General features: G+C 33.8%; 1 protein-coding gene and 1 pseudogene across 1 annotated transcript; one reads left to right on the forward strand and one right to left on the reverse strand.

The window, feature by feature from the left end:
- FYTTD1 (forty-two-three domain containing 1) lies at nt 1–25,991 on the forward strand. The gene is made up of 9 exons (XM_019723682.3): nt 1–232; nt 4,481–4,609; nt 11,730–11,878; nt 16,692–16,804; nt 18,908–19,004; nt 19,408–19,469; nt 20,966–21,040; nt 21,856–21,982; nt 23,546–25,991. Exons 1-9 carry the CDS (start codon nt 130–132, stop codon nt 23,642–23,644), a joined length of 954 nt encoding a protein of 317 aa, XP_019579241.1. The 5' UTR covers nt 1–129; the 3' UTR covers nt 23,645–25,991.
- On the reverse strand, nt 15,011–15,362 carry LOC148754798 (small ribosomal subunit protein uS8 pseudogene; annotated as a pseudogene).
- Nucleotides 25,992–26,650: the final 659 nt, after the last annotated feature.

Below are 26,650 nucleotides of genomic sequence, written 5' to 3' on the forward strand. Positions count from 1 at the left end.
CAGGGCGAGGACGCCGCCAGCACGCGTGCGCACTGCCTCGGTGCAGCTAGTCCGTGAGCGTGAGTGGGAGGTGGCAGGCCTCAGGCTGTGGCCTTCTCCACTGACTGATCCAGCGCGGCGTCTCCAGCCATGAACCGGTTTGGTACCCGGTTAGTGGGAGCCACGGCGACCCCGCCACCGCCGCCGAAAGTCCGCAGTAATGAAAACCTCGACAAAATTGATATGTCTCTGGGTGAGGAGCCGAGTTGGACCGAGTTGAAGTGGGGGGAGGGTGTGGGTGGAACCAAGTATCGCGGTTTGTGGGGGAAGGAGCGGTTGGCCGCAGTTGTGGATCGAGTTTTCTTGCGGTGGGCGGGGCCCAGTGAGGGCCTCTGGGGACAGGGGGAGCGGTAGTTGGTGCCGAGTGCGGGGGTCCCCTCGGCGGGGCTGTGTCTGAGGAGGGAAGTCAGGGAGGATGGTGGTGCGGGACCGGAGAGGTTTGAGGGTCGACGGGTGCGTAGCTTCTGTCCCCCCAGAGGGGCGCTACCACTCGCGGGTGACCCCAGCTCTTTGTGAGGAAACTCCGGGGGTTTCCCCTTCAGATGAGGCACTGAGCGTGTTCACTGTGAGCGTTATCGGGAGCGAGAGGAATGGTGCGACTAAGCCATCCTTTCTGAGAAAGCTCGGAGAGCCCGGCTGGATCTGCATTGGGTTAAAATCAGTACTTCCAGAAAAGGGCTCGTTGGGCATTTTCTGTGCCCAGGGCTATGCCTGGCGCCGAACGAGAAGTGTAAAGACGCCCCCGAGAGTCGGCGATTTGTGACCTGTGCCAGACTTCGGGGCCACAACTGGGCACTGACCCCCGAGCGTTTGTCAGAAAGAAAATATCGTTAGGCAGGACTTCATTAGATGGTACTTTATTAGGCGGTGCTGAGAAAAGCACAATTCCTTATCTGGGTCTCCAAGTTAGATAATTAGGGGGGAAAAAAAGCAAAAACCGAGGGAGAGATTCACATGGATTGATACGAAGACAGATAAAGCATGCGATCTAGGTCGTGTAAGAAGGGGAGGCATGGTGGTTTGGTGATTATGTAAAAAGCCGGAGAATTGGTGCTTCAATTAAAAATTGAGATCTAGCACTACTGAGGCATGAGTCTGTGTTTGGCTTACCTAGTTTAAAAGGAATTATATTTTTGTCTGGATTCAAATTTTATTAGATGTAGTTAGCTCTGCCTCCTCTTTCTGTTTTGGATATTTGAAAAGTACCTGACTAGTGGATACAGAGGTGTAACTTTTCCAAGGACGGTATTTTTCTTTTGTTGTAGTTCATCTGCAAAGTTTTTAGTCAGAAGTCAAGCACTCTTGGTTTCTATGACTGCCACAAGTCAGAACCCAGTATGTGGATTAAGGAAATCACCAGAAATAATAGGTTTGGCCTCAACTTTTGTCTTACTGCTGGTCAGTAGTGAACCCTAAAGGAATGAGAAGTCTTTTGAGAAAAAATATAATAACGAATATTTATTGAGTGCTTAACTACCTGCCAGGCACTGGACTAAGCATTTTATGTGTATTGACTCGGTTTCTCCTCATAATAATCCTATGAGGTATGTACTCCAATGATAAAGACATGGAACCCAGAATCACACTGTCTCAGTTTAAATCCTGCTAGTGCCACTAATAGCACTGTGGTTGTGTGCAAATTACTTCTCAGTGCCTCATCTGTAAAAATGTGGTAAAAATTGGCTTATCTACTTTAGAGGATTGCTGTAAATATTAAATGAGTCAAGGCACATATCAATTGCTTAGAACAGTAAGCACTGTATTTATATATATATACTTGTGTACTATGTAAATCGTTGTTATTCCCATTTTACAAAACCTGAGGCTTAGAGAAATAACTTGCCCAAAGTCATACAACAGGTAAGTGATGGAGCAAGGATTTTGTTCTGGCTCTGGAGCCCTAAGCTGTAGTTACTGCAGAAAGTGTTAAACAAGTATTTTCAGAACCAATGCATTTCTTAAGTTTCTAGGATTTTGTGTGTATTTTGTATGCTTAGTATGTTCAAGTGAAGAAAACTGAGCGATAATTCTCTTTGAAGGTAGAAATGAAGTTCTGTGAATAGCTAAAATAGAGGGCTTGATCTCTTTTCTCTCCTCCAAGAACATAACTGTTAGATATAGTAGTACTGCAAGAGCTTTCTGTCAGGTGCCTTTTTGTTTTGTTTTAGTGAGAATTTTACAGAGATGGGATGAAGCAATATATTTTAGACAACTGTTGTGCTTTGTGAATGTTTCATTTTATCAGGTCTGCAGAGGTTTTAGGATCTAATTTTGGTTTTGTTTGTTTGTTTTGTTTTAAATAGTGGTTCTACCAGGATTATATGAATATTCATGTAGAATATCTACCAAGATTACCAGTAGTTGGTCTCATTGTGGCTCAGTTTCATAATGTAAAAATGGGTATTATTGTACTTATTTCATAGAATTGTTGTGAGAATTAAATGACTACATGTCAGAACAATGTCTGTTAGTACTCAGTTACTGCTATTACTATTTTTAGGACTATGTATATACCCCTGATGTTATGGAAGCAACTTTTTTATAAAAGTAGCTCATCATAATTGATTTTTTTGTCTTCTGATACCTATCCTACCTTCTCCTTGAGTAGGAGAGTGCCATTCTCTTAGATTGGAAGAATCCTCTCTGCCGTAGTAGCTCATTTAACTTGAGGATTTAGATAATAAAGTGTTTAAATATAAAACATAATTTTATACTTGTTATATGCTTTGCTACTTTTAATTTTTAGTTGTGTTTATGCTCTATAATGCTCTATTTAAAATTTTTTTTTTACGGTCCCCAGACCACATTCATTTTTTTGGTGTACTCATGGCTCTGAAATTTTAGACTTCTGGTGAAGAATAGCACCTTGTTAAGGGAAAGTAATGTTTCAAAAGTAGTGTCTATTTCCTTTCCGCTCACTGAGAATTTAATATGCTCATATATCTGGTATAAAAGAAACCTTTTTATTTATTTGTTTTTTTAAACTGTTTTAGTGTCTTTAACTTTGATGAACTCTTCTGAAGGTGAAGGATTGATCTCAAGAAGATAATGAAGTACTTTGGGGATATTTGAATTATTTTATATGAATATTTGTTTGAATGTGATTAAGAGTTTTAAGGATTACAGATTTGTAGAGTAGTAATATATAAGAAAAAACCTCCTATAATCTGAGTTTCCTTCTTTGACTTGACAAAAGACTACTTATATTGATAAAGTTGTTAGATTATTTGTGCTTAGAGCAGTCTGGGGAAAATAAATCACTGAGGTTAATTAGTTTTGTGATGTTTTATTAAGAAGTTGTTGACTGTGTTCACTTTCTTTGGTTTATTTGCTTTATGCTTAGTCATCAGAATTAATATTGGAGTTGGGACTTGGGAGAAATTGTTTGGACAATTTCAATGAATATTTTCGGCTTGTAGTAATCTTTTAAATTTATTAAAGTATACTTGGCATACAGTATTGTATTAGTTTCAGGTGTACAACATAGTAATTCGATATTTACCTTACAATGTGATTGCCACAATAAGTCTGTTAACCATCTAGTGTGCATAGTTATTACAATATTATTGACTCTTGTCCCTGTTCTACTAACCACCTTCTAACAGATGTAAATAGGAATCTGGAGAATATTTTGTTTCTGATCTTCACATTGTTCTGTTGTGATATTAGAGTGATGTGATACTTGTGAATTACCTTGGAATACTTTGAAAGTGTTTTTGGAAATAATGAGGGTTAGAGAAAGCATTGTAGAAAGAAAAATAAGGTAACCCTGAATTACTTTGCTAAAGGAGTGGAAACCAATAGTATTTTCTTTGTATACTATATCTTTATTATGGTACTTTTTTGATTTTGTATTTGGTATTTACATGTCTGTTTCCATCAATAATTTTAAACTAACTGAGAACAGGAGCTATATATTACTTTTGTTTGTTTCTGTTGCAGCATAGCCTGCCACATATATTCACTGCACATAGTATATGCTTAATAAATATTTGGTGATTGCAATGAACTTAGAAATTTAGTCTTTTAATTGAAGGATTTATTTTTTGACTGCTTGTGGTTTTATTGAAAGGTAGTCATCTTTAACAACTGGAGAAGTCTGTGATTATAGAAAGAAGTATTAGTAATTTTTATAAACAGCCTTTTGATATTTACATTTATCAGGGAAAGAAATACTATGGATAACAGAAATCTTCATTAATTTGTAGGTCTGCTTTGGGCTGTGATTTTGAACTTTTCCTACCAAATCTTTCTTCAGTGGTTCTAGTGTATTGGCTGATGTGAGCTTTTATCTTCTTATCATTATTGTCTTATGCAAGTGCTTTCAAAGTATAAAAGAAGTTAGGGGCAATGGAAATCTGTGAACTAGAAAATGAGACTGCATAATTGAGTCATTAAGTTAAACATGAAAACAAATAACTATCACATTCCTCTATCACAGATGATATCATCAAATTGAATCGAAAGGAAGGAAAGAAGCAGAATTTTCCGAGACTAAATAGAAGACTCCAGCAAAGTGGCGCCCGGCAATTCAGGATGAGAGTACGATGGGGAATCCAACAGAATTCTGGTAAGTTTTGGAAGTAAGAATGTAGAGCAGTTACGTATGGGTTCGTAGTATACTATCTTTAGTACACACTTAGAACATGGAGGAAATATACCAGTACCCTATGTTTGTGATTTGTATTTACTCTCATTTTTATTTAATCTTAAAATCTGGTGAAAATTTAAGTTGCCTTAAATAGTTGATAGCACTGTTTCTTAAAAATATTAAGTCATTTAAAAGTAACTTCCGCATAAAAATAGTCTAAAGTGTATTTAAATTATAAATTATTAACATGATATGTAAAGGACCTTACATATCATGAGGTCATACCTCCTTCCCCATTAGATGTTCCTTTAACAGCGTAGCTTGTCTGATGAATGACTTTGTAACTCCAGCTTAAATATTAATATATTCAGTGAAAGAGCATACCACCTCACAAGACAACTTATTCCATTATCGGAGATGACTGTTTCCTAGAAAATTTCTCTTGATTTGAATTAAATCATGCCTACCTATTAATTCTACAGAGTTGTAGGAAGCAAACTTCCTTTTCTGTTGAAAACTTTTTAAATATGTGGAGACTACTGTTCTGCACAGAAAATGACTTCTAGACTCTTTATCTTATTATCCGTGACCTTTAGGGTTTGTTAAATCCTCCAAGGGTGACACTCAGAATTGAATGCTTTAGATGTGATCTAATGATTTTGGAGCTCTACATATATAGTTATTTTTGGTAATTTGGAAGCTTATTTATTTTTAACCATCTTGTTCCAAAATGGATTTAAAGCATAACTGAACACTTAATTATATCTGACTCATTAACTTTTTTAGCAGTTGTATCAGTGTTTTAGAATAAACCTCTGTTCGGAATTTTAAAACTCTAGGTCTTCTTCACACATGAAATAATGTTTGATAAACTAGCTCCTAAGTTGATTTTTATCCTATATATTTAAAAGCATAAAAAATAATCTCCAGTGGGGAACATAATTAGTTCTATGATTAACAGCTAATATGTCAACATACTCTGAAATGCTTTTTTATAAATAGGGTCTGTAGCTAAGATTAGACCCTACAAAAAAATTTATTCTTCCCTGATAATTTCTGGAACCCAAGTAGTTTGTGACAGGTATTTAGCTATAGCAAATTACTATTTAATTCCAGTGATTTAAATTTTCTTTAAAATGTTACACATCGTACCATATTTTATATATAATTTGTTTTAAAATGATATTAGAGTTCACAGAAGGCAGAAATATATTCATTTATGCTACTGTATGTTAAATACCCTATAAATGCTCTGGACTGACCAGGTACTCAGGGTATAGGAAGATGCAGTCTTTTACTTCAAGAGATTTCTAATAACAGAGATAAGATAAAAAATACAGAGTTGATAAATGTCATAAGAGAGATTCCGATATAGGGCTTTAGGTGGGGATTTTGTGCTAAGAAGATCAGTGGCGATTTAATGGATAAGGTGAAATAGGAGCTTTCCTTTTAGCAAGGGGTTATGATCTGAGTCTTGAGATAAATGATATCTAGGGGCAGCTTAGAATGTTACAAGATTGAACTTGCACTTGTATGTTCTCTACTTACATGTGACAGGGCCTAAAATAGAACAGCTCCTGCTGTCAGTGTGCAGATAGATATGGGATTGTCTTATAAGCTCTGATTGGTTAAGAAAAGTTTAGATTTCCACACTGTAATGTCAGTGAGGATGATAGCTTGAGGTAAGAGCACATGTAGGGCAAAGAGCCCTTGGCAAATACTCAATAAATTATTTTTGATGGCTGAACAAATAAGTGAGTGAAGTCTTTCTAATTCTGTGCCCAAAATATAATTTAGTCACTCAATAAATACTGGTACCAACAACTTAAATGTCCTTCAGTGGTAGAATACTGTACAGCAACTGTTCTCAAAGTGTTGTCCAGGGACCCTGGGGAATCCCCAAGACTCCAGGTCCAAAAGGTCAAAACTATTTTTGTAATACTAATATAGCTGTCTTCTGCTAAGCCAGACAATAAAGAGATTTGCAAAAATGTAAAACAGTATTACTCTTCTTATTTTTTTATTGTTTTGGAAAAAATTGTGTTTTTTTAAATTAAAAATGTGTTATTTGCCCTACATGTAGTGGGTGTATTATTGTTTTAATGAAATAATAGTTTTTAAATATCTTAGTTTTCATTTCTAGTATGGTAAGTATCAGTAAACACAAACCCACAGAAACAAAAACTCTTTGGGTTCCTCAATAATTTTGAAGAAGTCCTAAGACCAAATAGTTTGAGAATGCTGTTTCTTTTAGAGGTACAAGAGACGGAATATTTGTGTGTTGACTCAGAAAGGAGTCCGTGTTATGACATTTCCCAGAAAATCCTTCATATCTTCATCAGACTCTAGAAATTGAGGCAAGTAGATGTGTGTCTGAGAAGGAAATTCAGGAAGGGATTGAGCTAAGGATTCAAAAGAAAGATGAAACATTCTGTCTCTAGTTTTAGTTGTTCTCAACCTTGGTTACACTTGTGGAACGTATAAAATAGACTGATGCTCTGGCTGCGCTCCCATTTCTACTGAATCAAAATCTGCATAAGGAAGGCATAAGGATTTTTTTTTAGGCTCAGTATGTGGTTCTGATACATGGCTAGTGTTAAACTGCTGCTGTACTGGAGCTGAAAATGTGAAAGGATCTTCGTAGAGGTAGTAGTTGAAGTAATGAGAATGAAGCTGCTCTGGAAAGACGAGAACTTTCTAGAGGGGTTAAATGGATAAAAACTAAGAAAAGACTATTGCATTAGACGCTGTCTTTAGTACCTCTTCATACTAGTGCGTTTTAGAATGTAAGGCAGTTACAGAGTATAAGAAGGGAGAGAATTGGGGCAGTATGTATAGGTCTTCTTACTTTATGAAACATGACAAGGAAAGGGTGAAAAATACTGTGTTTCCCCGAAAATAACACCTTGTTGGATGCGTCTTATTTTTGTACGTATTAATACAAGACCCGGTCTTATTTTACTATAACATAAGACCAGGTCTTACATCATATATCATATCATACATAATACCAAGTCTAATGTAATGTAATATAATATATAAGACTGGGTCTTATTAATTTTTGCTCCAAAAGACTCATTAGAGCTGATTGTCCGGCTAAGTCTTATTTTTTGGGGAAAATGGTAGAACCATTGCTAAAGCTGAGATATGGCTAGTGAGTTTATTCAAAGATAGAAAGGGAAGAGGAGGGGGAAAGGGTGATCTAGGCTTGTTAGAAGGTAGAGGAGAAGCCACTGATGAGAAATAAATGATATGGAAAGGTTAATGAGTATGGAACAGTGACTCTAACAGTCAGAAATAGAAGGTACTCATGAATAGAATTCTATCCCATACTTGTCTCCTTTTAATCAATTTTATTCCTGTTAATGAGACTTTCCCATCTGAGCTTAAAACTGGTATCTCTCTCTTTACTCCACTAATTCATTCATTCTTTTGGAATACAATACTTTCAAATTTCTTTTGTTCCTCTCCTGGTCCTTTATCATGTCTTGTTAGAGTGCTGCAATAACATCTGAAATGGTCTCACTGCCTTTTCTCTCCCTCTTCCATTCAATCTATGATATTGCTTCTAGACTGATGTAATCTGATCATGAATTCTGTGACCCCTTTATTCCTTATCAAGTGTAGTTTTTATCCCCACTTAAATGCCCTCTGATTTGAGCCCACCACATTCATTCACTTCTTATCCTTTTCCCTAGACTGTCTCTATTTTCAATATGCTGTAGTTGACCATGTCTTTGTAGTTGTCACTTCATGTCTATATTCCTAGTCATATCTTGGCGTATTTCGTAATACCTAGCTTAGTCCCCACTTTTTCTATAATAGTTTTTCTCTTTGGAATTATACCATATGTTACATTGTACCTTTTATTATTCTTTAGTTTTTATATAATAGCTTGGAAAATTGTTCCGTTTTGAAGCCATATAAACTTGCACTTACTTAGATCATGGCTCTTCCATTTTCTGACTATGACTTCTGGATAGTCATTGTTCTTTGCCTCACTTTGCTCACCTGCAAAAATTAAGATGTTATCATTACCTAATCAAGTCTCACTTAGGTTAAAGTATTTAGTGCAATGCCTAGCACAGTTAATGGTAGCTGCTTGGTTTAATCCAAATAAAAATAGCAAGTAGTTGTAGATTTCATTTGAATATACAGGTTCCCCCAACATGCTTAATCTTCATTTGGTTGCAATTCTAGAAGAAAATCACAATAGAGCAGCAATAATTTGATTTGAAATATTGTATCTTTATTGCTTTTTTTCTTTGTTTATAAAAGTAATAAAATCAGTACCTTTAGTACTGAGGCAGAGCACCCAAGAAAGGAACAAATCTGGAAGAACTCCCCACCAACTGAGTTGTCATGCTGGTGGAACTTATCTGGGAAGCCATCTGTGAGGGTGATGCAGCTTAAATTCGCTGGAGGGTGAGTAGGGCCAGACTATAGCAATGCCTGAGACTGGATCTGCGAGTATACAGAAGCCTAGAGCCCCAAATTTATGGCATCACTCATTCTCCAGTTTTGTGCCGTAGGCCTCTCTCTTGCAGCACCATAGCCTCAGCTTATGGGGGAGGGATAATGAGTGCCATTGGGTGTCCTGTACGACAGAAACAAGTCCTGAGGTGCTCACAGGAACTTGGAAGAAAAAGCCCCTTCCTTAGAGTCCCTCCAGTGCCCTCTACTGACAAAGTTTCACCTGGTGCCAGCTGGTAAAAGAAGTGTTCCATAACCAAAGCAGGACAGGGAAAAGTGAATTGGGAACTGAAAGGCAATAAACTGGTAACTAATTCGACCATCATAAAACACAACAGGTTTTCCTAACTGTTGTGTTGGACTCTGGTCTCAAAATAGGTACAACACAGAAAAGCATTCTACAATTAGATAAGTTTGGGAATGACATACTATTAGCTCTGTCTTAGAGATTTTTCACACATTAGTCCTGAGAAATGCTGCAGTAAGGAAAACTTAACTTTATTTAGTTTGATCATGAAACTTTTCTGTTGGAAGACCTGTTACACACCTACAGGTGTGTGGTATTATACAGGATACCATTCTAAAGACATTCCCCCAAAAAAATTAGAATTAAGATTAAGAATGCCCAGTATCACAATTGTTACTTAGCATGACTCTCTGGAATTTCTGGCTGGTGCATTAAGAAATAAACAAATCTGGGGTGTAATTATTGGAAGGAAGACAACTATCATCTGTGGGTAATATGATTGTCACTCAGCAATCCCAAGAAAATTTGAAAGACTATTACAATTAACAGTTCAGTGGGGTGGCTGATTAAAAGGTATTAATTAAAACTTTAATAATTTTCTGTAGTCCCAGGAATGACAATACGAAAATTATTACTAGAAAAGTCTTTTGTGATTGACAACAAAATGTATAAAATACCTAGTAATAAGCTTAACAAGAAATGTGCAGGATCTATGGGAAGAAAAGCTCAAAACTTAGCCAGTTTAGAGGCAAAAGAAGATTTGGATAAATGGAAAGATACATGTTCCTGAATATTGTAAAAATGTCAATTCTTGAAAAATTAATTATAAATGTATCAAAGCATCAAAAGAAATTAAAACTTGACCCTAGAAAACTGATTTATGACCATGACAGTTCGTGAATAGAGGAAGACAGCCAAAAAACACATGGAAAATGTTCATTTTACCAGATAAGTAAACTACGAAATAAAATTTTTTTTCAAATACCATGTGGTAAAGATTAAAAAGAATATTCAGATTTGTCAGCGATGTGGAAAAAGTGGCATTCTTATGTTCCTGGGAATATAAATAAATATAGTCAATCTGGAGGGGATTTTTACAGTATAACTCAAAATTCTTAATTTGCTCTACTCTTTGATACAGCACTTCAACCTCTGGAAATTTATAATTTGAGGAAATAATCATGAATATGTATAAAAATATTAATCTATAGTGTTATTGCAATGTTTATAATAGTTTAACATTAGAAGTAACTGAAATGATTAATATGAAGTTGATTGAATCAAGTATGGCACATTAAAAAATAATGCAACCAAAGAATGTTATATATCTGGGATAATATTCACAATAAAGTGTTAATGTGGACTACAAAACAGTACATAGAGTTTGAAATGTGGTTGCTAGAAGATTGACTCAATCTGCCTGCTAGGCACTTGATACTAAAAATTGTGATTTACCTCATGTGATAATCTTTGGAGTTGCTTAAAAATAGTTGAAACTAAAAATACTAACTTTTTAAATGTATATCTATTAAAAGACTAGAAAGACAGAATGTTAGTAGTAGTTATCTCTAGGTGGTAGAATAATTGATGACTTTTATTTTCTAATTTGTGCCTCATATGTTTCTAAGATTTCTGCAGTGAGCATGGGGTTTTTCCTAATTAGAAAAAAAAGTATTTAAATAGTTAAGATACATACGGGAAAAGCAAAATCAGTAATGTCACATGCCACAGAGACCAAAATATGTCCTTGGAACTCACTGGGGACTTCAGCAAAAGCAATTTGAATATAGTAGAACTGAAAATAAAGAAGCCAGGTGGCAACGTAGTAAGTAAATGGGAGATAAAGGTAGTGATTCCACTCTAGATCAGCGCCAACAGAATTAAAATGTGAACCACATACTAATAATATATTTTGTTTAACCCAGTATATCCAGAATATCATTGCAACATATAATAATAAAATTAATGAAATATTGTACATTCTTTAGTTACATCTCATTTCATACTAGTCATATTTCAGGTACTCAGTAACCACATGTGGTTAGTGGCTACCACATTGCACAGGGAAAATTGAAGTTGTCCTGTTTGTTGAGAAAGTAATGCCGAAGATAGAGGGTAGCTAGTGGGGAAATGTGAGAATCCTTAGTCCTTTGTAGTTCATTAACGCAACAGAACCGTTTCCAGTGCAACTTATTGCCTCTTTAAAAATGAGATATGTAGTTAAAAAATATGTATATATAATATAATATTATAAAAGATATATACATAATAAATAAAAAAACACTCATACTCTTCACCCTACTTAAGAAATAGAATATCTTGTCACCTGTGAGCCCCTCTTAGATGGATATCATTTCTTCTTTTTTTTCCCTTTTACAGGTTTTGGTAAGAATAGTCTGAGTCGTAGAGGAAGAGTGATGCCTGGAAAGAAACGTCCTTATGGAGTTATCACTGGACTTGCAGCTAGGAAAGCAACTGGAATTCGAAAAGGAATTAGCCCTATGAATCGACCACCTCTAAGTGATAAGGTAGGATGATGGCTTAATCCTGAGTCAGATACCCTTTTCCTTTATTCATACTAATACTTCTGTGAATGACCTTCACAGAGCATTTTATTTCAATATGATTTTTTATGTAGCACTTTGGGGTTTATATAAAAAGGTGAAATCATTGTCATTCATGAATAATACCTAAATTTCCACATTCTCAAATACAAATTTTTTTAACAGGTTCTGGACTTTCTGTGCATGTGTGTATGTACAATTTTTAACAGGTTATTGAGATATAATTTTATATTAAAATTCATTTGTTTTAAGCATACAATTTAATGAATTTTAGAAAATTTACAGTTATACAATCATCATAATCTAATTTTAGAATATTTCTATCACTCTAAAAAGAAATCTCTTGTTCATTCAATCATACTTCATCATCTGCCCCAGGCAACCGCTACTCTACTTTCTGTAGATTTTCTGTAACTTTGTCTTTTCTGCACATTTCATATAAATGGAATCATATAACAATACGTGGTTTGGCATTTAGCCATAATGTTTTTGAAGTTCATCATGTTATAGCGTGTGTGTATCAATACCCTGTTTCCCTGAAAATAAGACCTAGCGGGACAATCAGCTCTACTGCGTCTTTTGAAGCAAAAATTAATATAAGACCCGGTATTATATGAGACCTGGTCTTATAATAAAATAAGACTCGGTATTATGTTATGTTATATTATATTATATTATATTATATTATATTATATTATATTATATTATATTATATTATATTATAGTAAAATAAGACTGGGTCTTATATTAATTTTTGCTCCAAAAGATGCATTAGAACTGATTGTTTGGCTAGGTCTTATTTTTGGGGAAGCACGGTACTTCATTCCTTTTTATTACTGAATAACATTCCATTATATGGATATACCATATTTTGTTTATCCATTTACCAGTTGATGGACATTTTGGTTGTTTTCACTTTTTAGGTATGTAAGTAATGTTTCTGTGAACATTTACCTGTAAGTCTGTATTGATACAGGTTTTCATTTCCCTTGGATAGATAACTATCCCTCGGTTGATATTTTTAATTAGAGTTAACAATTATTTACCTACCATAAGTTAACTACTTCTCAAATTTTAATAGTTTTATTTACATCTCAATGAATAATTTTTGAATTGGCCAAAGCATTTCTTAAAATAGTTTCACAAGTGGTTTTTCTTTTCTTTCTTAAGTTTAGTAAGTCTGAGCTACCAAGGAATTTAATGTTCTATTTTTTAATCTTTTTGGTTTTTCTCGTTATGAACATAATATGTACTTGTAAAAAAAATTCAGGACATTTATTCCTTAAATTATCTCAAATGCGTGTATTCTGGTTAAGAACCACAACAGCCTTAGATCTCTTAACTTTTCTATTCTGCCACCACCAACAGATATTTTCTCCTCTAAAACTTTATCACGGCACTTACTATTTATTAGAAGTTAGAAAACATTAATGGGATATAGATACTGGAAGGGAGTTTGGGTTTAACTCTAATTACTTGCTCCAGTAAAAATTTCAAGTTACCTAATATGTGGTAGTTGTTTGAAAATAATGAAAATTGAAAATGTTAAATTATAGAATGCTAAGAATATACTGGAAAATAAGATCTATTTATTCAAAGTTTGAAGAATTTGGGAAAGGTATGGTTTGAAATTTGCTGTTTCTTTTAAAAACCCTTTTCTCAACCCCAATTCAGATTAAGAGTCTGATTAGGATACAATGTAGTAATTGTGAAGCAGATTATTTTCTAGCAATTTAGAAAATTCTATTTATATATAAATAACTCATTATCCTATTCATTAAACAAGTCACCTAAATAACTTAATTAGCCTTGAATTGCTATATATACTTTGAAATTTTACACTTAAAAAAAAACTTCTGACCATAATTAGACTTTCTGTTACTTTATCTCTCCCTTACTGTAGTTTATATAAATTGGTAAGTTTTTATTTCAATAAAAATACACGTTTTCTTACCTATGAAATGAATAAGTGAGAAAGATAGCATACTTATTTACATTATTGTAAATACAGCAAATGGCTATGATAAGAGGGGAATGGTTGTATCTAAGAATGAATTTTATTTTTGGTTAGATTCAAATTAAAGTATCTATCAAGTATAAGTTGTGTTTAAGTTATTCAGGGATTCTTCTACTGGAATATAGAACTTTGTGTCAGTCCTATAACACTTCCCTTTTAGATTCCAAATTTCCTAAAACTAATGCTCTATAGAACTTTTAACTTGACTCAGATAATACTTAAACCATTTAGTACTTCTGTGAACTTAAAAAATTTGTTGTTGATATATACAGCAGTTGTTTTCTGCTTATAGGTAGTTTTAATCATTTATCTGATTTTGAAGTTAAACATAAACCTCTTATCGCCATATTATGGAATTATGTTCAGCAATAAAAAAGGAATAAATGTTAATACACAAGACAGCAAGAATATATATTTCAGAACATCATGCTAAGCAAAAGACGTCAAACACAAAACACTAGGTACTGTGTGATTCCATTTATAGTAAGTCCTCACTTAACGCTGTAGATAGATTCTGTAACTTAAAGCAAAAGGATGTATAACAAAACCGATTTTACCATACATAGGCTGATTGAGATAAAAAAGAGTTAGGTTCTTTTTTTTTCGTCTTTTAAAAAAAAAATGTTTTATTTAAATTTAGTTGATATACAGTATTATATTGGGTAAGAGTTAGGTTCTGATGGCATCTCCTCAACATTATAAGGAAACAATGTTATTCGAGGACCTGTATTTTAGAATACAGAAATTGTAGAAAAGGCGAAACTCTAATAACAGATGAGTCATTGTCTGGTTATGATTCTCTGTAATTACCCAAATTCATCAAGCTCTACGCTTAAAAATTTATTATATGTAAATAATACCTTAATAAAATTTAACATTAAAAATAAACTAAAATCCTTGATTTCTGTTGCTCAAGGAATAATTTTTTATATCAAAATTATTATGAAAGAGAGAACACTCTTTAGATTCGGCCTTAATCAGTGCTTCCTGAATAGCCCCCCCTTTTTGGCATTTTATTTGCACATACGTATTACATTCCTCGGAAAAAAAATCTCAGGATTTTCCTCTCCTATGTGTTTTCATCTTGCTTCTTCATGATCCATGATGCCCGCTGAGGTTGTCAGTACAATAAAACCAAACTGACAGGATGGGAGCAGGTTGTTCGCCATTTTTCTAGATTTTGAGTTGCACATCAAATCTGGGCTGATGACTTCACACTTGTTTAACCTGCCCATGAGGCTCACAATAATTTCTGCAGCTCTGTGATCATCAGTGATTTCAAATTTGGCAGTGTAACCATGTTTCATCATCAGTTAGAAACCGAATGATGACTTTGGAGCACGGCCTAATAAGAACCTGGCATTTGCCTCTCTTTTTGGCATTGTTGATGCTTTTCAGAGCATTGATCAGGAGGATATTCCTGTGCGCCATTATGGCGGCATGTTTATATTACATGGAAAGATGGCAGAAAGAGGCCTAAATGGCTCTTCTTTTGGATCTCAAAGAAATGCTTCTTGCCTTTCATTAAAAAACAAAAAAACAAAAAACAAACTATGAAAGAAAAACTTATCCCTAGTTGTACTTTTTAAAATACATTTATATACATATACAAACCTTAGATCCATGGAACACAAAGTCATATATTAATGGATTGTTATAGTTCTAGTCCATGTATTTATTATTTAATTAGTGTTGATTGAGTACCTACTATGTGCTTGATGCAAGAGATTCTGCAGTAATTCAACAGAAAATCCCTGACCTTATGGAAAACTCAGATAAACATTAAATAATCACACAAATAACTATATGATTATAATATGGCAGGTGCTTTGAAGGAAAATAATATGTGACAACAGCATCATAGAAGGATCTTTCACATTTACCTATAAAAGGGTATTATTTAAGACAAAATACAAACCTTGGAATGAGCCATTAGTCTGATTTCATAGCATTTCTCTTACACTCTTGGTAATTCTTTATCTCTGTTTTTACATTTGCTTATTTTCCAAATGTTCTCAAGAAAATGAAGACTTTTATAATTTTTGCAATTTTTAGTTTATCAATGTTTATGAAGTACTTCACATATGATTAAAATGTAAGGGAGTCCAGATTAAGATATGGTCTATATTATCAAGGACTTTTGAAACTGCTTCATGGAAAATTTGGATACATGAATTAGGCTTTAATGATGGATTGAATTTATATATGTGGAGGGAAAAAAAGTGGACATTTCATGTGCTTGTTTTCTATGATAACTGAGTTTTCTTGATTCCTTTTTTTCTCTAACCATTTGTACTCAGGATTCTTTGCTATTATAATTACAACCTCCTCTTTTTTTCTTTCTCACACATTTGTTTTGGAACTTGGCCCTCTTATCCCTTTACTTAATATCAAAAACCATGTTTATATAAATGATGCCCTGATTTATATCTCTGGCTTTCTGATTCTTCTCTTGAGCGCCAGACTCATGTTTCCCTATCACCTATGCATCCCCCAGAGCACCTCAAACTGAACAGATCTAAAATAGAAAAAAATTATTTTTCTGTCCAAATTCTTCTTTTGTTGCAAGTATTTTATGTATAATATGGTGGTCTTTTTAGTCACTTAGTCTGGAAATATTCAAGTCATTTTAGCTTTTCTCTCTAACCTGCACATCTAAGTAGTGGTCAGTCCCTGTCCATTGTGCCTCAGAAATGTTTATTGTAATAGGGTATATAGCAAAAAGCAGTCTGATTAACATAGTTTCTTGCCTTCTGAAAGAATATAGAACGATATTTTCCAGCATTAAAAAGGAAGGCAAACCTTCTGAGACAAAATGAAGTGCAGAGAAAAACAGTTGCAGTTCTCAAGAGACCTAACCAGCTAAATAGAAAGTAAGTATTCAGATATAAGACAATAATATGTTATCCTGCATAAAGACATACTTCTTTCTTAAGTGTTCAAAGGAATGGATTTTCAATGATTCTGATAGTTCTCCGGTCATTTTCAAGACAGATATTTGAGATGTCTATCTGAATATGGAAGCATTTACAAATAACCTTTCTTATTTCTTAGACCCGTGTTATTGATGAATTTAATTAATTATAAACTTTTTATAAAAGCATCACTCTGCTTCTTTACCTCTCTTGACATATAGACTAAAATTGCAAAAGGTAATTGTTTTGGTAAAAACACCTCAGGCAGATTTATTCAAAATTGGGAATTCTGAAAGCTGAATTTGTTACTCAGTCTCAAAGGCTCTTAATAGAACAGTGTACGAAGTCTGACAATTAGGTTCGCAAACTCATCCTACATACCTCATTGCTGAATATCACTACAGTCACCTGCCTTCGAAGTACCTTGGAAAGCTATGCACCGTCGCCAGCATCTATTCCACCCTTCAAAGCAGTTTTGGAATTCCTTTTCTGGAATGGCCATCAGAGCTGTCGTCGTATTACACTTGATGTCCTGAATGTCATCAAAATGTCTTCCTTTCAATATTTCCTTTATCTTCGGGTAAAGAAAGAAGTCATTGGGAGCCAGATCAGGCGAGTAGGGAGGGTGTTCCAATACAGTTATTTGTTTACTGGCTAAAAACTCCCTCACAGACAGTGCCCTGTGAGCTGGTGCTTTGTCGTGATGCAGGAGCCATGCATTGTTGGCAAAAAGTTCAGGTCATCTAACTTTCTCGCGCAGCCTCTTCAGCACTTCCAGATGTTAACTTGGTTAACTCTTTGTCCAGTTGGTACAAATTTATAATGAATAATCCTTCTGATAATCAAAAAAGGTTAGCAACATTGTTGCAACAAGTTTGCGGACTTAATTGTCAGACCTACTATGTTATTTGTGGAAAGCAAACTTTTAGAAAGAATTCTGCATGAATGTTTCTTAAGATGAGATTATTTTAATTTAAATTGAAAGCCATAACAAAAACTTAAATATTATGACCTATTGTTATGGCATTTTGTTCTCTGTAAGGATAAAATGGGCAAAAAGGAAGTTGACAAGCTGCAAAGTTACCTTTTTATTTCAGTTTCAAGTACCATTTATTCATCTTTATAGTATAAAAGAATTCAAAACAAAACAAAAAAACCCTGAAATGAAGTCTTTGTATATAAATGGAATGGCTGAAATTGCAGTTTTACTTAACTATCATCTCTTTTTCTTTCGGGAATCAATTGGTAGTATCTTTGGAAACGGAGAACTTCTCACCTACTAAGAACTTGTCAATTGCATGAGCCATTCATTAATGAGCCCATGCTAATTGGGCTAGCTAGGGAAATTTTGTATTTGAGCCTCTATAAGAGTGGAGGTAAGATTAAGCAACATGTTAAGCATTTATTTATAAAAATAATTAAGTAGGTAAATATACAAATTTGTTTTCTCATATTTTACCAACTTTCTATAGAAACTAGACAGAAATTGATAAACGTCAAATGAAACATAATTAAGGATACGTTGTTCTGTGTGTGAAGGAGCAAGCAGTGGAAGAATATAAGTTTCTCTGTAATGTATATTAATATGTAAATGTTTCTGAGTGAGAAAGGAAGAGAAAACTGAAAAAGATGTTATCCTTTAAGATTTTCTCTTTTTGGCAGTTTGACTAGGCACAGTAGGTATGGTTTTTCTTTGTACTAATCCTGTAAATAAATCTGTACTTACGTCTTTTGCCAAATTTAAGAAATAACATTAAAAATGTTATTTTCTAATGTCTTTAGAAGAGATCTTATATATTTGGAATTTTGTAGAGTTGAATATTTGCAAGATAAATTAGTTCAAAAGTAACCAAGTTGTTATGTAATATGCTATAGAGGGAGATGTTTATAAATCAAATCTCAATAGCTTCTTGTGAATAAGGAAATAATTCAATCTTCATATTTAGTGTATGTCAAATTTTCAGCCTATGAATTTAATTATTTTTGCTTATTTTTTTCAAGATGTTTGAATGTTGTTAAGTGGCTCAGACTGTTACTCATGTGTATGTGTTTTTGTTGCAGAAATAACATTCCAGCCAATTATACCAGGAGTGGAAATAAATTAAGTCACCAGAAAGACACTCGTCAGGCAACTTTTCTTTTCAGAAGAGGCCTGAAGGTATAAAAAAACCCTTGGTGTGGTGTTTTCTTTTTACCTAAACAAAGGATCCTGAACATTCATCTTTAGTAATCCACAATCATAGAAATGGCTCATAGCTGAGGTAGGGGTTGGGTTTGGGGTGTGGAGAATATGACATTAAATTAATTTCTTTTTCCACCCCCCTTTTCTCTTGTCCTCAATAGCAACATCATATAAGAATTTAAAATGTTATTTAGGAATAAGCCTGTTTTTATTACTTGTTATGATTCAGGAATCCCAACAAAGAGGTGTTGCCACAATAAGCACATGCCCCTCCTGCATGCATACACATATCACAGTGGGTTATAAAGTTAGGAGGATAATCTTTGGATTCAAATCCTCTGCTTTCTGTGGGATCTACTACTTTTTTTTTCCCCTTCAGGTTCAGGCCCAGTTGAACACAGAACAACTGCTAGACGATGTAGTAGCAAAGAGAACTCGTCAGTAAGTTTCAATTTGTTCTTCACGATGTCATTTACAAAATCCCAGAATACTAGCGACCCAAAATACTTTGTGCCCTAGTCCAAAATAAATTAAATGAGACCTAAAGTAAATTAACCATTGAGCCTGAAATAAATCCTTTTTTTTGCTGTTTTTTCCCTCAAAAATCTTTTGTATTTTCACGTCAGTATTTTAAAACAGTTTTAGCACCAAATACATTGCTCTATTTTTAATTTTTTTATTGCCTGATTATTATATTTTAATGAAACAGCTCTTCATTTTCTGTAACTGCTTTTATACAAATGAACCTATTCAGTGAATAAATAGAAGAAAATCCATAGAGCTTTCTGTAAAATTTGTATACCTTTAAAAACAATAGATATTTTTCCTTTTCACATATTCTTTTTTTCCCCTTATCCCTATAAAGGTTTTTCAAAAATATTTTTTTGTCTGTTAGAATTGCACTTCCCAAGTATGAGTTGTACCATTCTAATTCCATCAATATGATCGAGTTTTGAGATTAAACTATTCAAAATTTTGGAAAACCAAACATACAAAACATGATCATGGTCCAGACAAATATCATGGTCCAGACAGATATCATGCCACCTAAAATGGGGCGTGATTTTGAGCAATCGGAGTGTAAGAAAGGAAACTTGATACTGGCAGTATTCTTTTACACAGGAATCATGACATTGGAAACCGTAAGGAAGAAAATGATAATAGATTATTTGCTTCTACTTGAACAATATTTACATAATTGTAATAATATGAATGCTGGCTGTTTGTTTTGAATTTTGAGAATCAATGTATGGAGCAAAGCGCAAAATTGTTAATTTGGTAACAGAATATAATGTAAATGTCAGATTTGGACTAATGTAAATATAATAGGAAAGCTGATAAAAAGTGGGAGGTACAAAGTGGGAGAAGAGATGGAAAGAAAGAAGAGAGTTACTGTTTATAAGTGGGGAGGGGAGGGTGTCAAGAAACTACTGAAAGAGGGATTTAAATATATTTAAAGTTATACTGGAAGTAAAATAGTGATACAGCCATCAAAACATTTAGAGTTAACTAGGAAAACTAAAAGATAGTATGATGAATCCTAATCATAGCAAATATTACACAGGCATCTTGTTTAGTGAAGTGGAGGTAACAAGCAAGCAGTAAAAACAGGAAAGGTTAAAAGTACTGCCCTAGAGAGCAGGAATAGGGAGAGTAGTGAGATGAAGGACTGTTGCTTTTCTTTAGAAGCCTTTCTGTATTATTTGGGGTTTTTTAAATGTACATATATTTGTTAACACTGAAAAATATTTAATAAAATGTCTAGTTCTTGTACCCAGGATGCTGATTAATTATATCATGATGGGGCGCAGGTATCTATTTTTTAAAAGCTAAGAAAAAAGTAATGACTACTTTAAAATGTATGCTTTTTATGTTAAATGCACTGTAAGGTTTATGAACTTCCATTCTAATGCAGTTTTTGGTTTTTCTGAAACTAGATGGCGAACTTCCACCACAAATGGAGGAATTTTGACTGTGTCCATTGATAATCCTGGAGCAGTGCAGTGCCCGGTGTAAGTCTTTTCCTTATTTTGCAGAAATTATAACCTCTCAATATATAATAGTTAGTGGACTTGTGCTCAGAATATGATGTCCAAGTTAAAATAAACTGAGACAAGGATAACAGTAATACTTGTGGTTATAAATGGAAATAGTATAGTATGCAGTTAAAAGTAAAAGTCCCTTGATTCCTGATTCTGCAGCTCCAAAGTAACCAACCACATACAACAGTATTTTTATTTTAAAAGTTGGTGCATGTATAACAAATAATATATACATCTGTTTTTTATGTATAATAAATAATACTATACATACTTGTTCCCTTCTCTCCCTCCTCCCAGTATATTTTGAACAGTTTTGCTTTTCAGTACACATAGACATACCTCCTTTCAAAAGTCTTCATAGTGTGTTCTTTTATTTAGATGACCTTAATTTAGTTAACCATTATATTTATTGCATTATAAACTTTCCAGGTTTATGGAGTTTTTGATATATCCTGCTATTTTAATAATTGAAATGAAAAGAATGTGAGATGGGTCTCTAAGACTTCAGAGCTTGCTGTTTTCTTAAGTAGAAAATCAAGATTTGGAAATCACCAATCATTCCAAATGGTTGAAAAGTTTATAGTTCTACTTAAAGAGGTATTCTGTGAGTGATTATAAATTTTAGTCTCTAGTCAATCAAGAATCATGTACTTTTTTTTGAGACCACAAAATAGCTCTAATACATTTGAACATGAGTACAAGTTAATATACCTTATGTAGCAAATGATTCATTTTTCTTCTTTTGATAAAACTGGTCTAATTTCATTTTAATTTTTTCCTAATAGAACTCAGAAACCACGATTAACTCGTACTGCTGTACCCTCATTCTTAACAAAACGGGAGCAGTCTGATGTAAAGAAAGTTCCTAAAGGTGTCCCCCTGCAATTTGACATAAATAGTGTTGGAAAACAGGTAAATTTTTTTCCCTTGTATTTTTCTGAGCCATTCACTGAGAGTATTTCAGTTAACAAAACAAATGTGCAGTGAATTAAATAGGGTGTCCTAAGTTTTCTCAACCCTAGGAATCCACTGATTTGTCTACTTTCTGTTTATAGATTTCCCTATTTTGGACATTTCATATGAATGGAATCATACAATACGTGCTCTTTTGTGACTGACTTCTTTCACTTAGCATAGTATTTTCAAAGTTCACCTATAGTGTATCAATATTTCATTTCTGAATACTGTTCCACATACGGATATACCATATTTTATTCATTCATCAGTTGGCAGACGTTTGTGTTGTTGCCATTCTTTGGCTATTGTGAATAATGCTCCTCTGGACATTCATTCACAGGTTTTTGTGTGAGTTTATGTTTTCATTTCAGGTTGGTAAATACCTAAGACTGGATTTGCTATGTTGTGTTGTAACTCTATATTTCACCTTTTGAGGAACTGCCAGATTGTTTTCCAAAGAAGTGGCTGCACTGTTTTACATTGCTACCAGCATGTATGAGGGTTCTAAATTTTTCCATGTCTTCACCAACACTTACTATCTGTCATTTGATTATAGCCATCCAAGTGTATGTGGAATGGTATATCTCACTACAGTTTTGACATTTTTTATATTAACCTTGGATCTTGTGATCTTGGTAAAATTTACTTACTACTTTTTGTAATTTTATAGATTCCTTAGGATTTTCTGTGTAAACTACCATGTCATTCTCCGCATTCCTTTCCAATCATTAAACCTCTTCTTTATTATAATGGGTAGGACCTTCAGTACAATGTTGGGTAGAAGTGGGAATTCCTGAGGGAACTCCCTTGTATTCTTAAATTGCTGAGAATTTTTATCATGCATAGGTGTTGGGTTTTGTGTCACATAACTTTTTTATATCCATTGACATAAAATCTGTTGAATTGAAGATATGAAATATCTTCAGAAATTTGACCAAATTTAATTTGCTATTTTTACTTTATTTTGTCCTTTCAGAAATGATGAGGTATAATTGGGGTGTACTTCCTGCTATTTATCAAAAGCCAGATTTTCATTTGAATTTCATTTTGAGTTCATAGAAATTCAAGAACTCATAGAAATTCAAGAAAATTTACTTCAAAATATTCACAAGACTAACTCCCAACTTTTATCAGAAGTATCATTAGAGTTGGTGGCAGTGTTTTCAGAGCCTAAAAATAATTCAGATAGAGAAATCTTTGGATATATGATTTATAGGCATTATAGTATATGTGTTTTGTGTATAATGTAGGCATTATAGTGCTTAGAAGATAAGAGATCCTGACTCAGACTGCCTGGTTTAAATCCTGGAGCTGCAAGTCGCAAGTTAACTTCTCTAAACATCACTAAATTCACCTGTTTCATATGGTTTTTGTTAGAATTAAATGAGTTCCTACACATAAATATTCAGGAAACGTTAGCTATTGTTACTGTGAATTGCCATCATGTACAAGCACATTGTTCCAAAACAAATATGGCTTACAATCAAGTTAATTTTTGTCTTGTTTTGTTTTCTCTAGACAGGGATGACTTTGAATGAGCGATTTGGGATCCTGAAGGAACAAAGAGCCACTCTCACGTTCAACAAAGGAGGAAGCCGCTTTGTAACCGTGGGATAGATCCCATGTCAAAGGGACTTTTGGAGTGATGACTCTGTTTAAAAAGTTGAATTGCTTGAAGAGTTTATCACAGAAATTCAAGGAACTTTATTTCAAAATATTCACAAGGCTAAATTACTCTTATTTTTATTTTTGAAGTTTTTTTTTTTTTTTTTTTAAACATGTGTAAATAGTGCCCTGAAAGAATAACAGGGAATATACCTATCTGTTCTTAAAGATTTCTTGGTTGGCCCAGACAGAACAGTTCTGTTTAACTTTTTTGGTTCCTCATGAAGCAGAAAGAAGACAGAAAGAGAAATTAATTATTTTTATGATAGTGGTATTTAGGATCTCATCTCCTTGGCCCATTTTTTACACTTTGCCATGATAAATCTTGGTCTTCAGAAATATGAGTAGGTCCCTTGGTTGCTGTCAGTTATTCTTTAATAGTGTTGATGTAATAAGTGCAGTTGACTTTTCATTAGCGCTATTAAAAAAATTAGAATTCTACTTTTGGGTTTTAAGTTTTATGGGAATATCTGGAACTTGGCTCATTTTTCAGATAGTATTAGGTCAATCCTCTAGAGTTGTAAATCTTTAAAGTTGAAATTTTAACGAGAAAGGTGACTCTAGGCATTAGTCTCAGTTTAAAATGTTGCTGTTTGAAGGCTGTAAATGCATGTTTACAAAATTATCTAGTAGAGCCTTGGAGAAGATCCAATGTGAAAATCTGACAGTTTGTGGAAGTAAATGAAAAAAGCATGAGAGGAAATAGGAGGTTGAAGACAGGTACTGGTAACTGAGGTGAAAAACTTTAAAACCCAGGTCATAGCTATAATGTTTGGATTTATGGTAATCCTGAGTCTAGTGTCCACAAAGAAGTCTCTAAATGACATTTAGAAAAATTAAATTGGATTGAGTCCCTTAGATATTCTGATAGTAAAATTCATAGCCATAAAGTCTTATACTTTTTCAAAAAGTTAAATTTTATCAGCGTTTAAGCTTGCTAAATAAACAGTATACAGCTCCAAAAACAAAACTAGTATATGTCACAAAGAAAAAAATGCAAAATGAGACTAGAGTAACATTATAACCTTATTTTATACATTTCACTCTGACTTCTTGTGTAAAGTTCAGGCATTTATGGTGAGAAAAGGTCCCCCGACCCAGCCACAATCTGGAGGGGAAGAAGGAGTTGGTTTGCTGTGCCAAGCTAGTGCTGAGTCCTCAGATGGTTCTAATCTACAAGCTATGGTATAATGCCAAAATGCAGCAAAATACCCAGCTACAAGTTCGGTCATTTTGAAGCTAACCTTTTGGTTTGCTATAATGTTAAAACCTCTAAGTAGGTGTTAGCTTCCCTAGAGTGTATTATTAGTGTTGATTTCCCCTATTAAAAAAAACAAAACAAACAAAAACAAAAAGCGAAACAAAACATTAAGTTATAACTCCTGCCTGCCTTGCATTGTATACTAGATTTCATTGTTGTCTCCCATGCTCCTTGGGTTACATGGTTCATGCTAGCCACGGAAAGCTATCAAAAACAGTTCCATGCTTATTATACCAAAGAATTAAATCTGATCCTTAATATCTGGTATTTTGCCAGTAAGTCTACTGATAAAGGATTATTGGAAGCCGGTCACACAATTTGGAAATAAACTCTAGTCTCTCTTTAGGCCAAGGACTCACTGCAAAACATTTTTGCAAGAATGAATGCTTAGATTTGATCCATGAACAAATACATTTTAGACTGGTTTAGAATTTCTGATAGCTTATTTTAAAGCAAAGGAAAAACAACTGAGCACGAGTTTGCTGTCTATAGAACAATTTGTGAAAATATGGTATAAAGATGTTTTCATTGTCTCGTTATTTTAAATATTGTACAAAGCTATTATTAATGCTTTTCTTTTTAAACCTTAAAAATTGCCCCAAATATTGACATTAAGTTCATCAAACAACAGTGTCTTTGGTATGTTAAACTTTTGCTCTTCATGCATCTGTAATTTCATTTTCTTTTTAAATATAAAATTTGCTTTTGTTACAACTAAATTAAAATTCTTCAGTGTTAATGTGTTGTATATAAACAAAAGAATATGCTTTCGTGGAAGAAATTTTCCTCCTTTGAATGTGGTTGTAGTCATCCTTTTTCAGTTCTTCACAAAGTTTTTCTTTAAAAAAGATGCAACCTAAATGTATTTCCTTTGCATCAAGGTATATGCAAAACATTGATGCAGTGCATCACAAAATGAACGTTTGTATTTAATGAGGAGACGCTTTACACTGTACTTTTTGGTGTTTTTTGGAAAAGTTACATTTAGATCTAAAGCTGTTCATTTTTAACAAATAAAATCTTACAGTACTCACGTGATTTATTCTTAGCTGTAAAGATTGAGTTGTGGTTTTTAGATTTTTCTGTTGTAGAACCTTTGTAGTGATTATAACTTTCAGGGTTTTAAAAGCTACCTACTAGCTAAATTGGTAAATCAATCTAGACTCATATTCAATCCCTCTAAAAGGCCTTTTGACCATTTCATTCATAGCTCCAACAGAAAGTTGCCAGGAGGAGTTAAAATAGAGTCACATTTACTTAGAATGCAGAATATTGGCCTGGATGAGCCTTTAGAGGTCATCCAGTTCATCCCCTCTTTTTACATCTTAGTTAAGTGAGACCTGGTTTTTCAAGACTTGTGTGGGGCAGAGTCACTTTTTGAGCTTAGATCTTTTAATTCTCAATTCATAATAAACTGAATTAAACACCCACAGAAAGTAGTGGAAGGGTGTGTGGCTTCTCAGATACCTAAGAAGCGGTAAAACCAATACTTTAGCTTTTGTAGCATGGTAGGTAAATCTACCAGTAATGATTATGAGACTTCATTATTTCGGTATTCAAATTATGTAGACCTATTAGAAAAGGCCAGTGTTCCTAATCAGACTGTGCGTTTTTTTCTAACAGGCATAAACTTCACTATTTTAATTATAAACAAATCATAAAATACTTCTAAATATGAAGAAACATAGACTTCTTTG

This window comes from Rhinolophus sinicus, chromosome 17, assembly GCF_057876585.1.
Source record: "Rhinolophus sinicus isolate RSI-liver-muscle chromosome 17, RSI-T2T, whole genome shotgun sequence".
Lineage (NCBI taxonomy): Eukaryota > Metazoa > Chordata > Mammalia > Chiroptera > Rhinolophidae > Rhinolophus > Rhinolophus sinicus.